The sequence below is a fragment of the Aedes aegypti genome, chromosome 2, assembly GCF_002204515.2.
Source record: "Aedes aegypti strain LVP_AGWG chromosome 2, AaegL5.0 Primary Assembly, whole genome shotgun sequence".
NCBI classification, from domain to species: Eukaryota; Metazoa; Arthropoda; class Insecta; order Diptera; family Culicidae; genus Aedes; species Aedes aegypti.
The window spans coordinates 62,792,393-62,807,864 of record NC_035108.1 but is presented as its reverse complement, the minus strand read 5'-3'; the positions used below and the strand labels follow the sequence as shown (position 1 = coordinate 62,807,864).

Sequence of the window (15,472 nt, the reverse complement as noted above, 5' to 3'; positions counted from 1 at the left end):
TGTGCTGCTTAGTAAGGGCACTGTAGTCAAGTGAACCACCCCGACTGCCGGCGGGATGGGATAATATTATATGAGAACCTTAAGTGTAAGCAAACATCTATTTTGCTATCTCTATATGTGCTGTATTTCATGCATGTGAAAGGTGCGGTGAGGGCGTAAAATGTGCAAATGCTGATCGGGCTATTGTAAATTGACCATCTTGGACCACATACCGATACAAGCTATTATCGTTTACGATTCCGATAAACCGAGCTGAAATGCAAACATGCCAATTCATGCGATATAGTGCTGCAGTTAATGTTAGTCTACCTTGCAGGCGCTTGTATATAAACCCTTTTCCCTTTCATAGACAAACAGACATATGATTTAGAAAGATTGAATAATTGATTTTTGGAACTGGCGCCATCTGTTGGATAATTTGATTATTAGAGGGCTCCCAACAGATGTCGCTTTCCCACCAAGCTCAAAGACTGCACAAGTTATATCTCTTTGTCTGTTTCCCCGATAAGAGCATACGTATCGTATATGCAATGTGGATTAGTTGCAGAAAATTTATGACAACAACCGTAACACCTGCCGGAAATCATCGGATAGAGTAAATATTGAAACACCACAACCTACGACACACAACTCAGCCGGTCGCTTTTGTGCAAAATTTCTCCGGTCAAGAAATGTTTATTGCGTGTGGAATTATTAGCAATAAAATGCGGTTCAACCAGAATCGGATAAATCTCCCGACAATGGCAAATTGTTGTGAGAGATGGAAAGACCGAGCAAAGGGAGACAGATTGTAAATCGGATAGAAGCGTTGTTTCCTTTCCCATATCCGGGAGTTGTAAGAAGAGATTGCCTTAGAGTAATAAGCCTGTTTAATCCTCCACCGTTCAAAAGTGAGGGGTGAGTAAAAATAGGTCAGTATCGCCACCTGACCCAGTGTGCTGATGCACTTGTTGGCAAGTTATTTCAAAAGCGTTCATTTAATTCTGGACTAGCTTACCTTTGGGCTTTTCCGGTGCAGGCTTGCGGAATCCTTGAACGGGAATTTCACCACCTGCCTGCATGTTCTTGTAGTACTGCTTCTGCTCGATGGGGCTCAGGGCTGCACTGGTTGGGGGCTCCTTCTTGCGGAAGATCAACGTCGTATCGCTGTCGTAGCCGCCTTGCTCCTTGCTGAGGGCTCTGCGGATGGGAAGAGATTTAGTATTTCGGATGTTGATGAGTATTTGTGAAAGTTTATACTTAGAGTTGGTTTAAGGCTTGTATTTGTAGGTTTCCTCAAAAATTTAGATTATTTGAGGCAATTCTTCGGGAATGATTTATTACCGTTCATAAATAGTCTATTTGTCAAAATTGTTGCAAAAATGTCCCTCAGGATGTTCTATAGAGATTTCTCAATGCTTCATATAAGAATCACCCAAAGGATTTCTGGAGAAAGTTCCAGTTCCAGTCACCGGTAGGATTCCTGGAAGAATCTCCGGAACGATTCCTGGAAGAATCTCCAGAAGAAATCCTGGATGAATCTCCGGAAGTATTCCTGGGAGAATCTCCAAATGGATTTCTGAAGGAATCTCCGGAAGGATTGAAAGAAACACCTCCGGGAGGATTCCTGGAGAAATCTAGGGAAGAATGTCTGAAGGAATTCTTTGTAAGGATTCCAGGAGAAATTCGTGCAGTAATTTTTGGAAGGATCATTTGAGAAATCTTTGGTTTCTTGGACGAATTATTCCTTCAACTTTTGGAAAAGATTCATCTCTAATGATCTTGAGGTTATAGTGACAACTCTTTTTGAAAGGGGAGTAAAGCAGTTGATCTCAAAATAAACTGCCCTGGGGTAAAATAAATGCTGACATCTTTGAAAACGTTCCTGAAAAATTCTTCGAAGAATGGTCGTAAAGGAATCTTTGAAGGATTACTGAAGGATCTTTGATAGGTGGGACGGAGGAATCTTACGAAGGGTTTTTAACGAAATCCTTGGAAGGAACTATAAAAATTGAATCTCCTGGAGAATTTCTCTAACAAACCTTCGAAAAATCTTTAGAGCAGTTTATGGAGGAATCTCTTGAAAATTTTTTGAAAAAGTACCTGAAAGGCTTACTGGAGAATCCTCTGAGAGGATTTCTGTAGTAATCCTGAAGAAATTTATGGAAGGATTCCATGATGAATATCTGCAAGGACTTCACAGGAAGCAATGCTGGAGAAAGATTTGAAAGGATTCCAGAAGGAATCTGTGGAAGGTTTCCTGAAGTGTTTGATAGGATTCCTCAAGAATCCACTGGAATAAATCCCAAAGGATTTTTTTAATTCTACTGAAGGAATCTCTGGAAGAGATTCTGAAGGGAATTTCAAAATATTTTTTTGGAGGAATCTCTGAAAAGAATGAAAATATGTTTTAACGAACAGCAACGGAACCCTTTTACGTGATTTTCGAGAATGTCTTACAATATTTCTTAAAAATAATCAAGTATTTTTTTCAAATATTTCCATTTATCATGATTGTAAAATTTCAATCAGGAATGCTTTATGCCACAGTTCATGGCAGTTGTGACATAGCGACTAGCTATGAAATTCATTCGATCACCCGAACAAAGAAGATAAGCTATTAACAAAAAGTTGAAAAGCTTAAAGCTAGAATTTCTCCAACTCTAGAAGTTTCAAGAAGCTCACTGTGTGTTTAGTAGAAGAACATTAAACTAAAAATATGAGTATCTTCGAGTTTTATTAATTCTGATGTTGATAAGTAGTTTTGGAAGGTTATACTTAAAGTTGGTTGATGGCTTGTGTTTGTAGTTTTCCCCAAAAAATTAGATCATTGGAAGTAATTCTTCTGGAATTATGACCGTTTATAACAAAATTAGTCAACTCCCAAGAATTTTTGCGAAAATCTCCTTCAGGATGTTCTATAGAGATTTCTCAACGATTTTTCATATAAGAATCTCCGAAAGGATTACTGAAGGAATCTCCAGTAGAATTCCAGAAGGAATCACCGAAATGATTCCTGGAGGAATCTTTGGAAGGATTCCTGGAAGAATCTCCAGAAGAAATTCTGAATGAATTTCTGGAAGGATTCATTGATGGATCTCCAAATGAATTTCTAGAGGAATCTCCAGAAGAAATCAAAGAGGCACCTTCGGAAGGATTTTTGGAGGATTCTAGAGAAGAATGTCTGGAAGAATCTTTGTAAGGGTTCCAGAAGGAATATTTGGAAAGTTTTCTGAGGAAATCTGCGGACAGGTTCTTGTTGAAATTTCCTGAAGAAATCTTCATAAAAACTCTTGTAAAAATCTCTGGGAGTATTTTCTGGAGTGATTGCTGGAAGAATCTCTGGTGTAAATCTTGAAAAAATCTCTGGAAGCATTTCTGAAGAATCTGAGGAAAAACTCCAAGAAAAATATCTTAAAATATTTCTGGAGGAATTGCTGCAATTGCATTTAAGTAACAATTTCTGGAGAAATATCTGAAAACATTACTGAAGAAATCTTTGGATGTATTTATGAACCATTTTTTGAAATCTTATTCTGAAAGATCTTTTGGCATGCAATCAAATGTACATCGGATTCTTCTCGCTAGAATTCAGTATTTAGTATATTTCACTATCGGAAGTTTATGAAATATTCTATATGAAATTTTTTTTCCATACATTTTGTATGGATTGAAATACGTCAAATCACGTGATTGTATGTAAAATAGTTAAAAGTGGAAAATCAAAATCTCTAAAAATATAACCCAAATACTAAACTCTAGTGAGAAAAAAATCCGATGTACGTTCGATTCTAATAGTCTTCTGATTCAGACATATCGTGCTTGAGAAATCTTTGAATTCTTGGAAGGCATATTGGCCAAATTCCTTGAGGAATTTGGAAAATGTTCATCACGAATAATTTTGAGGATACAATGACGATTTCTTTTGAAAAGAAAGTAAAGCCGTTGCTCTCAGGATGACAAACACATTGTTAAAAACATTCAGAATGCATCTTCCAGTTGGTTTCTGAAGAAATCTTTATGTGAATTTCTGCGTTAAATCATGCACATAAATGGAATGCCAGGATTGTCGCAATCTTGCATTACACATCGTGTCATCAACATTTGTGCGAACAGTCACGTAATCGATTACAGTCCATGCTGAATTACGCGATCTATAGTGGAAATTTACATTATAATTATGTTATTTCATACGATGTGTAGAGTAAATTTACGACTAATCTGGAATTACCTTCATGTGAATCATTTTACGCTGAAATTCATAAGGATTTTGTTTCCTGTGTAGGATGAAGAAATTTTTAGTAGGATTTCTAATGAAGTCCTTGAAAGGATTCTTTAAATAATTTTAGGTATTGAATCTGTTGTTGAATTTCTCGAAAAATTCGTAAAAAAATCTTCGCAGTGATTCCTGGAGGAATCTCTTGAAAGATTTCTGAAGATATGTCCGAAAGGTTTTCAGAAGAATTCTCTGACAGGATTGGCGTAGTGATCTTGAAGGAATTTCTGGAAGGATTTCAGGAGGAATATCTGAAAGGATTCCAGAGGGAATCTCCGGAAGGCTTGCAGGAGAAATCTTTGCAAGGCTTCCTAGAGGATCATCTGGAAGAAATCCCAAAGGAATTTTTAGAATCATTTTGAAGGCAACTCTGGAAAGAAGGTTTCTGAAGGAATCTTTGGAATGGCTCCTGATGAATCTCTGGGAGAATTCGTGGAGAAATCTCTGAATGGAAAGGAAATATGTTTTAAAAAACATCATTTACGTGATAAGAATGTCCTGCTAAGTTTCTGTAAAATAATCAAGTAATGGGATGGACCTAGTGTAGAGGTTATAACACTCGCCTCTCACGCCAAGGCCTGGGATCGAATCCTATCCACGAGATAGTCACTTCTGATGTAAAAGTTATAAGAAGATAAACTAGCTCAGGGCTGAAAATCTCGTTAATAAAGGTAGAAACAACGAATATTCTTATGCGTCATCATTGTAAACATATCTCAACCAGAAATGCCTTCAATTGGCTTGTGGCTCAGCTTGCAAATTGTGGCTTGGGGCAGTGCGAAGCTATAAACAAAATGTTAGGGAATTTTCATACGTATTTTGAGCAACAATTACTCAAAATAAATGGTATTTTCTTGAATTTTTTTCTAGAAATTGCGAAAAAAAATTAAAATCGTTCTAGATCCCCTAGATAGATCAGCACTAAATACAAGAAAATCGTCCAATCTTTCATTTGATGGGTATCTTAAATTATGTTTTTGGCTAATGATTGTTTCCAAAGACAACGTGAGTTAGAAGCTAGAAGAAACTAGAAGCTTGAAGAAGCTAGAAGCTTGAAGAAGCTAAAGCTTGAAGTTTGAAGAAAATTGGAACCTCAAGAAGCTAGAAGCTGGAGAAACCTAGATGCTTGAAGAAGCTAGAAGTTTGAAAAAGCCAGAAACTTGAGGAAGCTAGAAGCGTGAAGAAGCTAGAAGTTGCTTGAAGCTTGAAGAAGTTAGAAGCTAGAAGTTTGAAGAAATTTTAAGCTTGAAGAAGCTAAGCTCGAAGAAGTTAGAAGTTGGAAAAAGCTAGAAGCTTGAAGAAGCTAGAAGCTTGAAAGAACTAAAAAACTTGAAGAAGCAAGAAGCTTGAAGAAGCTAAGCTCGAAGAAGTTAGAAGCTTGAAAAATTTAGAAGCTTGAAATCAACTTGAAAGAAGAAGCTTAAAGGTAGAAGAAGCTAGAAGCTTGAGCGAGTTAGTAGCTTCAAGGAAGTACAAGCTTGAAGCAGCTAGAAACTAGAAGAACTACAAGCTTCTTGAAGAACCTAGAAATATGGAAAAGCTTGTAGCTTGAAGAAGCTTGAAACTAGAAGAAGCTTAAAGGTAGAAGAAGATAGAAACTTGAAGATGCTAGAAGTTTGAAGAAACTAGAAGTTTTGAATTAGCTAAAAGCTTGAAAAAACTTGAAGAAGCTAGAATCTTTCAAAAGCTTGAAGAAGCTAGCAGCTTGAAAGAACAAAAAACTTGAAGAAACTAGAAACTTGAAGAATCTAGCAGTTTGAAGAAGTTCGCAGCTTGAAGAAGCTAGAAGCAAAAAGGCACTAGAAGCATGAAGGAGCTATAAATTAGAAGAAACTAGAGGCTAGAAGCATAAAAATACTAGCAGCTTGTAGATGCTAGAAGTTTGAAGAAGCTGGAAGTTTGAAGAAACTTGAAGAAGCTAAAAGCTTGAAGAAGCTAGAAGCTGAAGAAGCTGGAAGCTTAAAGAAGCTAGAAGCTTGAAAAAATTTAAGCTTGAAGAAGCTAGAAGCTTGAAGAAATTTGAAGATGATGAAGCTTTAAGAAGCTAGTAGCTTGAAGAAGCTTAAAGGTTGAAGAAGCTAGAAGCTGTAAGCTTGAAGAAGCTAACAACTTGGAAAAAGCCAGAAGCTTGGAAGAAGCTAGAAGTTCGAAGAAACTAGAAGCTTGATAAGCTAGAAGCTTGAAGAAGCTAGAAGCTTTGAGAAGCTATAAGCTTGAACGAGTTAGTAGATTCAAGAAAGTACAAGAAAGAACAAAAAACTTGAAGAAACTAGAAGTTTAAAGAAACTAGAAGTATGAAGTGGCCAGAAGCTAGAAGACACTAGAAGCTTGAAGGAGCTTTAAGCTTGAAGAAGCTATAAATTAGAAGAAACTTGAAGCTAGAAACATGAAGATACTAGCAGCTTGGAGATGCTAGAAGTTTGAAGAAGCTGAATGTTTGAAGTAACATGAAAGAACCAGAAACTTGAAGAATCTAGTAGCCAAAATTCTGTTGGAATCCATGACAGGATTATGTTGGAATCATTGTCAGGATTCAGTTGGAATCCTTGTCAAGATTTTATTGAAATCCTTGACCGGATTCTCTTGGAATCCTTGTCAGGATTCTGTTGGAATCTTTGTCAGGAATCTCTTGGAATCCTTTTAAGAATTCTGATAGAATCCTTGTCAGGATTCTGTAGAAATCCTTGTCAGGATTCTGTAGGAATCCTTGTTAGGATTATGTAGGAATCCTTGTCAAGATTCGGTAGAAATTATTGTCAAGATTATGTGGGAATCATTGTCAGAATTCTGTTGGAATCCTTGTTGTCAGGAATCTGTTGGTATCCTTGTCAAGATTTTGCTGGAATCCATGCCAGGATTCTTTTGGAATCCTTGTCAGCATTCTGTTGGAATTCTTATCAAGATTTTGTTAAAATACTTGTCATGATTCTGTTGGAATCTTTGTCAGGATTCTGTTGCAATCATTGTCAGGATTCTGTTGGAATCCTTGTCAGGATTCTGTTGGAATCCTTTTCAATAGAATTTCATCCTTGTCAGGATTCTCTCTGAATCATTGTCAGGATTCTTTTGAAATCCTTGTCAGGATACTCTTGGAATCCATGGCCGGATTCTCTTGGAATCCTTGTCAGCATTCTGTTGGAATTCTTGTAGGTTTGAATCCTGTTCCTGATTCCGTTGGAATCCTGTTCAGGATTCTGTTGGAATCCATGTCAGGGTTATGTTGAAATCCTTTTCAGGATTCTGCTGGAATATTTGTCAAGATTCTGTTGAAATCCTTGTGAGGATTCTGTTAGTATGCTTGTCAGGATTCTATTGGAATCATTGTCAGGATTCTGTTGGATTCATTGTCAGGATTCAGTTGGAATCCTTGTTAGGATTCTGTTGGAATTTTTGCCTTGTTGGGATTCTGTTGATTCCTTGTAAAGATTCTGTTGGAATCCCGTTAGAATTCTGTTGGCATCCTGTTCAGGACTCTCTTGGAATCCTTGTCAGGATTTTATTGGAATCCTTGTCATGATTCTACTGGAGTACTTGTCAGGAATCTGTTGGGATCCTAGTTCACAAGCTTCCGAAAGATTACACTTTTCGCTTGTAGATCTCATGGTTCATGCTCCAAGCTGTACTTGGATAACCTTGAACAGTTCTAATACTTGAAATACGACCGAGTATATCTTCATGAGCCAACATGGCTATAATTTTAGCGTATAATTTTCTGAGAGATCGTTGGAAGGGATAGGGTGCAACTCGAAACTCTTTCGGTGCAGCACGCGCTGCTGGGAGACAGCACGTTTAATTTGAAAGAGACGTGCAGGTGCAATATGAATTGTGTTGCACCCATTCTTTTTTGTGTGCTACAACTCCCATGTGCCGTTTCTATTTTGCAGAGAATCTCTCTGAGCATTAGGCAAAGCACTTTCTAATAACATCACTTTGCATTGGTGACGGAGTTCGGATGGACGCCACTCTACAAACGAACCACACAAACGAGTGTTTACATCATACATATTTCGATAATTTCGACGACTTCGGTATACTTGAGATTCAAATTGCAACGCGGCGAAGTTGATCAAAAATCAAACTTCGCACGATTACCTTTTAACCCAATTTTCAACTCGAAGCAGTATACAATTTTCACATGATTGCTGTGTTTATGTTATTGTTGTGTGCACTTGAAACGCAAATACAGTTAACTCTCCCTTACTCGATATTCCGTATCTCGATATCGAGTTAGAGAACCATGCTAAAAGTTGGTTTTCATGGCTACCTCGATTGTCCCTTGGATCGCAGTTGCACTGGTTTTGTGTTCTTTAACTCCATATCTCCCTTACTCTATGGTCCCTTCAATATCGAGTTATTGAGAGTTGACTGTATCAAATACGGGAAGACCAAAAGTGGTAAGATTTCTTACAGGGAAGGCTTAGTCAAGGATCGCTTTTCTTTGCTTGGTTGGCGGTGAATTTGATAATGATTGTTGAGTGTCCTTTGATTATTTAATGCTGCCGCATTTGAAGCCCATTTGAAGAGAATTTGCACAACAAACCCAAACAGCAATATTGTACATCTAGCACTAAATTGCATTCATGTGACGGTTAATGCACCGCACTGCGTGTGACAATACAGTTCACAAAGCATTAACATATTCACTTGTGCTTTTAAGAATAGTATCACATCTCGCCCTCGACAGCAAAATATGAATTGAGGATTGTTCATCTGTTTCGCCAAGAGGAGACGCGGAAATGTCAATAATTTTGTCCGTTTTTTTGACAACCCGCTCTCCCGTGGGAAGATTTTTTGTACAAAAATTTGTCTGACACGTAAGAAACAACTCCCTCCACTTAACTCCTTACGTAATTAATGAGCGGATTCTAATTACAAAAGAATTTTTGATCATTGTATTGTATGAAATGTACGTCCTAGTTTGAAATCCACGTGCTTGCGTGAAATGTGTTTGAAGTGTAGAGCAAGCAAAAATATGATTCGACACCGCCGTCAGTCACATTCGTTCTCGAATATGTCTTCTATGAAAAGCACCAAACGAAGCACATTGTGCTTTACTCTATGAGTTTTAAAGAGTAGAGCTGGAGCTGTGTTTTGTCTCTCACATAGTTGCGGCAGTACTCGCACCTTCATTTGTGTCACTCAACAAAAAAAGGAGACGCACGCAAAAGTCGGGTGCAGCACATGCATATTTTGCACCGCTCCGAGTTTTCTGCCATTCTCTGCGTTGGTATTCCTAGTAGATCTGAACCTTTGAACTCGCAGGAGTTTTAGGATAACATAAAAAATGAAACATGACATTTTTTTAAAACTAGTGGTCCCGGCAAACTTCGTCTTGCCATCAAGTAGGCTGTTGAAAAACGCTATCGATCGTCCCATACAAAATGACAGTTCCGTTTACTCTCATTTTTCCCTATTTTTCCGGTGAATATACTGGGATTTTTATATATACAAACACATCGGAACCCTTGAGGAACAAAACGGAGAAATAATCATTGAAATACGTTGACCCATTCGAAAGTTATTTCGTGACATACAAACACCATTCCATTTTTATTTATATAGATGTGTATGTGCATGTTTTGACTTCTAACTTTTCCACAGATTTCCTATAAATGATAGAAAATACATTATAATTTTACTAACCTGGACAAGTTTCCTTCGGTGTATGTTTTACTGGTACTGAGTTTCTGATGCTCCAGTTGCTGTGAATTCGAATGTAGATATGTGAAGTAAAGGAATAAAAATGAAAAAACAAATTAATTTCTTTTGGTCTTTCTATGATGTAGTAGTACTGATAGTGAGCAGTATTTTTGAGTTCAGTGTTATGTTTGTGACTGTGTCGTCGTTAGAATGTGTAGCATCTTCAACGTTTCGATCCTTGGATCGGATTGTGAGTCCTGACGAAAGTGTCCTTCAAATAACCGAAACATCGTTGTCGAGTACACATTGCACAAACGAAGAGTTTTCTGTTGTGTATTGCAGTGAATAGATGCGAGTTACACAAGTCCTTAATTGTGCACTAATGTAGCATGTAAGTATCATTGTGTTCCACACAGATTACAATAGGTGTTGTATTGCTGTTCAGTGTGAACTGTACTCTGAGGTTAAACATCTGTTTGTGAGCTTGAAACCCAAAATCCAAAACGTGTAGCTGATCACAGTGTTAGGTGTACACAGAAGTTATTCACAATGAAAGAAAGCAGCAAAACAAGCAAAATTGCAACCAAGGACTACTAAAGGTGCTGTGGTTCCCAAGACGTAAGGTCCTGGTTGACAAGAAGAAAATTAATTACGTAGCATGGACAAGTTATAACAGGGGCGGAGGTAGTGGGGCAGATTAGAACGAGCAAACCCATAATTGGTGATAATTTGTTTTGGCACACGTTGAAACATGCTTTTGCTGTTATTTTTCCGGTTGGTGTACGAGAGTAGGGTGTGGTCTGAACTGAATCCAAAGGGGGGTGGAGGGTGTTTCAAACACTTACAAACTTTTGCACCTCTCGGGCAAACACAATGCAGAACAGGGGCACGGGGGAGTAGTGCTCGTCTAGCCACTGAGATGAATTCAGCCGTGTGATGATTAAATTGTAATGTGATTTGAGATTTAAGATTTTTGCAAGGGTCGATTGAGCACAGATGCGTCAGGTGTTGTCATTGTCGATGCGAGGATTGTTGATTTCGTTGTCGGTGATGATGCGTCCAAGAAATGCGGCGAGCGAGAAAGAGTGAGAGTTGGATAGTGAAGCGCAGAATAGATAGCATAGGATAGATATGTTTGGAAAAGTTACAGATTAGACTTGTTGGCATGTGACTTCGGTGGGGGGGGCGTATCTGATATGCTCGTGCTGGACTGACTGGGGAAGAGTGCAAGAGGTGATTGATTAGAGGATTATGGAAATGAATATTGAACACATGTACCCTAGATTCATGGAAGCGATAAGGGGATAACTAGTTGATAGAGAAAACAGATATGGGAAAGTAATTTCTGGAAATGTATTAAGGCTTAATCAGAAAACTGATTGGATAAATGCATGTCTTCTTCGTTTATGGTTGATTTGATGCGAGAAAATGTCTTATGCTTGTAATTTACTTGTTCTTTTCAGAATTCTGTTTGAGAAATTTGTACAGAAATCCTATCGAGATGCGTGGGAAATTTCTTGGAAGAAGTTTTTCAGGCGATAACTTTTGACAGTTCTTAAAGATTTCCTTCAGATATTCAAATTGAACTTTCATTGTGATTACTTCAGTAAATTTTCGATTTTTTTACCAACGGTTGATACTTCAATTGGACAAAATAATTTTTCAAATAATTTCTCTAGCAATTTCAACATAAGTTTCCTAGAAAAATACATCCTAGAATATAGATTAGTTTACTTGCTGAACTCTAATTGAGCAGGTTTCTTAATCCTGAGCAAGTTTCTTCCAGAATTCTGTACAAAATAAAAACAAATTTTGGAGCAAGATTTAAAATGTGCAGGAATCTTTTGTTCCTGTGCAGGATACTGCCGGTATCCTGTACAGGATTCTATTGATATCCTGTTCATGATCCTGTAGGAAACATGTTCGGGATTCTGTCGGAATCGTGCTCAGGATTCTGATGGAATCTTATTCAGGATTCTGTTGGAATCCTGGTCAGCATTGTGCTGGAATCGTGTTCAGAATTCCTGTTCAGGATACTATTGAAATCCTGGTCAGCATTCTGTTGAAATATTGTTTAGGATTCTGTCGGAATCTTGTTCAGGATTCTGTTGAAATACTGTGCAGTATTTTGTTGGAGTCCTGTGTGGGAATTTAAGAAATTCCTTTTCAGGATTTTTCTGGAATCCATGTAAGATTCTGTAGGAATTCTGTTCAGTACTCTATTGGAATCCTGTTCAGGATTCTGTTGGAATCGTTTTCAGGACTCTTCTGCAATCCTTTTCAGGAATCTACTTGATTCCTGTTTAGGATTCTGATGGAATCCTATTCAGGATTCTGCTAGAATCCTGTTCAGGATTTTGTTGGAATCCTGTTCAGGATTCTGCTGGAATCCTGTTCATGATTTTGCTGGCATCCTTTTCAGGACTTCGTTGGAATCCTGCTCAGGATACTGCTGGAATCCTGTACAGGATACTGTTGGAATCCTGTACAGGATTCTGCTGGAATCCTGTCAGGATTTTGCTCGAATCCTGTTCAGGATTCTGCTAGAATCCTGTTCAGGATTCTGCTAGAATCATATTCAGGATTCTGCTAGATTCCTGTTTAGCATTCTGCTAGATTACTGTTAAAGATTCTGCTAGAATCAGGTTCAGGATTCTGCTAGAACAGGTACAGGATTGCAGCAGAATCCTGCACAGGATTCTAGCAGAATTCTGAACAGAATTCTAGCAGAATCCTGAACATGATTCTAGCAGAATCCTGAACATGATTCTAGCAGAATCCTGAACATGATTCTAGCAGAATCCTGAACGTGATTCTAGCAGAATCCTGATCATGATTCTAGCAGAATCCTGAACATGATTGTAGCTGAATCCTGAAAAGGATTCTACCTGAATCCTGAACAGGATTCCAGCAGAATCCTGGACAGCATTCTAGGAGAATCCTGAACAGGATTCGAGCAAAATCCTGACAAGATTCCAGCAGAATCCTGAACATGATTCTAGGAGAATCCTGAATATGATTCTAGGAGAATCTTGAATAGGATTCTAGTAGAATCCTGGACAGCATTCTAGGAGAATCCTAAACAGGATCCTAGCAGAATACTGAACATGATTCTAGGAGAACTCTGAACATGATTCTAGGAGAATCTTGAACAGAATTCTAGCAGAATCCTGAACAGGATTCTAACAGAACCCTGAACAGGATTCTAGCAAAATCCTGCTTAGGATTCTGATGAAATCTTATTCAGGAATCTGCTGGAATCCTGTTCAGGATTCTGTTGGAATCCTGTTCATGATTTTGCTCGAATCCTTTTCGGAATTTTGTTGGAAACCTGTTCAGAATTCTGCTGGAATCCTTTTCAGGATTCTGTTGAAATCATGTTCAGGATGCTGCTGGAATTCTGTTGGAATCATGTACAGGATTCTGCTGAAATCTTGTTCAGGATTCTGCTGAAGTCCTGTTCTGGATTCTCCTAGAATCATGTTCATAATTCTCTTAGAATCTGCTGGAATCCTGTTCAGGATTCTGCTGGAATCCTGTTCAGGATTCTGCTGGAATGCTGTTCAGGATTCTGCTGGAATCCTGTTCAGGATTCTGCTGGAATCCTGTTCAGGATTCTGCTGGAATCTAAGATCCTATTCAGGATTCTGCTAGAATCTTGTTTAGAATTCTGCTAGATTTTTGTTCAGGATTCTGATGGAATCCTGTTCAGGATTCTGATGGAATCCTGTTCAGGATTCTGATGGAATCCTGTTCAGGATGCTGGTAGAATATTGTGTCGTATTCGTCGGAATGTTTCTCAGGATTTTGTTGGAATCTTTCTCAAGATGCTGCTGAAACCCTTCTTCAGGGTTCTGTTGGAATCGTTTTCAGGATTCTAGTAGAACTCATTTCAGATTTTCGGTTGAATGTTTTTCAGGATCCTGAAAGAATCGTTTTCAGGATTCTGGTGGAATTCTTTTCAGTATTCTGGTCGAATTGTCTCGGTGTCCTGGAGGAACCCATACGGAGATTCTTGTCGATTCTTTTTCAGGATCATGGTGGAATTCTTTTCAGGGTTCAGGTGAAATTATTTTCAGGATTCTTGTGGAATCCTTACATAATGCTATCTACATACATCTACAGTGCGCAGCTGAAATCTATTTGAGGATTTTGTTGAAAATCTTCTCAGGATTCTGTGGGTTATTCTGATAATCTTATTCAGAATGATTTACCAATCTTGCTTCGAATTCTGTGAGATTTGTGATCAGTAAACAATTGAAATATTGTTGAGGATTCTGTGAGCAAGATTTTTTTTTTTTCAGAATTTTGCAAACATTTGTCTCAGTGTTCCGTAAGAATCCTTTTCCTTTTTCAAAGAGACCTACAATTTAAGAATTCTCAGAATGCAATAATCGTTCTCTGGATTCTGTAACGATCCTTCACTGAATTATTGAAGAAACCATCGCAGGATTCTGCAAGATTTCGTGTCAGAGTTATGCAAGAATCAGATTTAGAATTATTGACGGAATCTCTCTATGAGTTTCTGGAGGAATTCTTAGAAAAACTCTTTTGAATCAGCTCTGTTGGAGCTCTAGGGAAATACCTTTGCAAACTTTTCGTAGATTCCTGAAAGGGATCCTGTTGAAATTCAAGGGGATTCTCTGAAATATTTCCTGGAGAATCGCTTGAGTACCGTCGATGAAATTTATAGAAACATATCTTTTTGGATAGACTTGCGGTACTTTATAAACAAATCGCTTCAATTATCACTGTATCATTGAAGAAATCCCTGATCACAGGGAGCGCCTGTTGAAGATATATTTTTGTTAATTTCTGGCGAAGGGCCTGGAGAAATATTTGGGGAAATACTCATACGAATTCGTTAGAAAAATCCTGGTGAAAAAAGTTGTAAGTTTTCTTAAAGGTATTATGTGTGAAAACTTCTTGAGAAATCCTTGGGGTTATTACGGTAAAAATCACAAGAAAAATCTTTGGAGGAAGCCTTCTTTTTCCCGTTGGGAAATTATGGTACAATTTCCTGGATGAGGTTTCGTATGAATTCCTACAAGTTTACCTCGAGCAATTTCCAAAAGTCTTCCTCAAGAAATCGCTGAGGAATTGTTGAAGTAGGGATTTCTAAAAATCTCTTCAGATATCACGAGATACACTATAATCTTATGCAAGGGTTGTTTTATGAATTCGACTTTTCAAAGACTTTTCCATAAATCAAAATTTTTTCAAGGATTTCTCAAAAAAAAGTCCTCTGGAATGTCACTAGCCTTGGAAATTTTGTCAAAAGACTAGTTTGAGTGTTCCGAAAGAAAGAAAGAAAGAACTCTTTTGGATGGTTGAAGTGTTCAAATAGTCAGTCATACAAATATTTTAGTCACAAACCAAAATCTAGCTGTTAGTCACTCATCATCAGTTCAGAAACAAATTGAAAACCCGTCCAAAAGAAAGAATAGTATTAATAAGGAAATGGATAGCAAACAAAGGAATATCGGGCAAAAGGGACCGTTTCCGTTCCCAGGAAAGGTTCTGTCGTCGAATGTGCTTCTACACTCAATAGCATTCGATCTGGGATCTGGGGAACGG

General features: G+C 38.0%; 1 protein-coding gene across 20 annotated transcripts in view; it reads right to left on the bottom strand.

The window, feature by feature from the left end:
• The window catches only part of LOC5576943 (sorbin and SH3 domain-containing protein 1), a 554,761-nt gene that overhangs the window by 143,976 nt on the left and 395,313 nt on the right, over positions 1 to 15,472 (bottom strand). For 16 of the 20 annotated variants that reach the window (XM_021841007.1, XM_021841001.1, XM_021841008.1 and 13 more), the window contains 3 exons: positions 10,741 to 10,809; positions 9,899 to 9,957; positions 998 to 1,179 (listed from right to left, as the gene is read on the bottom strand). In XM_021841007.1, coding sequence (XP_021696699.1) covers positions 998 to 1,179; positions 9,899 to 9,957; positions 10,741 to 10,809 — 310 coding nt within the window. Of the gene's footprint in view, positions 1 to 997; positions 1,180 to 9,898; positions 9,958 to 10,740; positions 10,810 to 15,472 lie in introns of those variants that run through there. The other 4 variants (XM_021840992.1, XM_021840995.1, XM_021841009.1 and 1 more) reach the window with 1 other exon arrangement.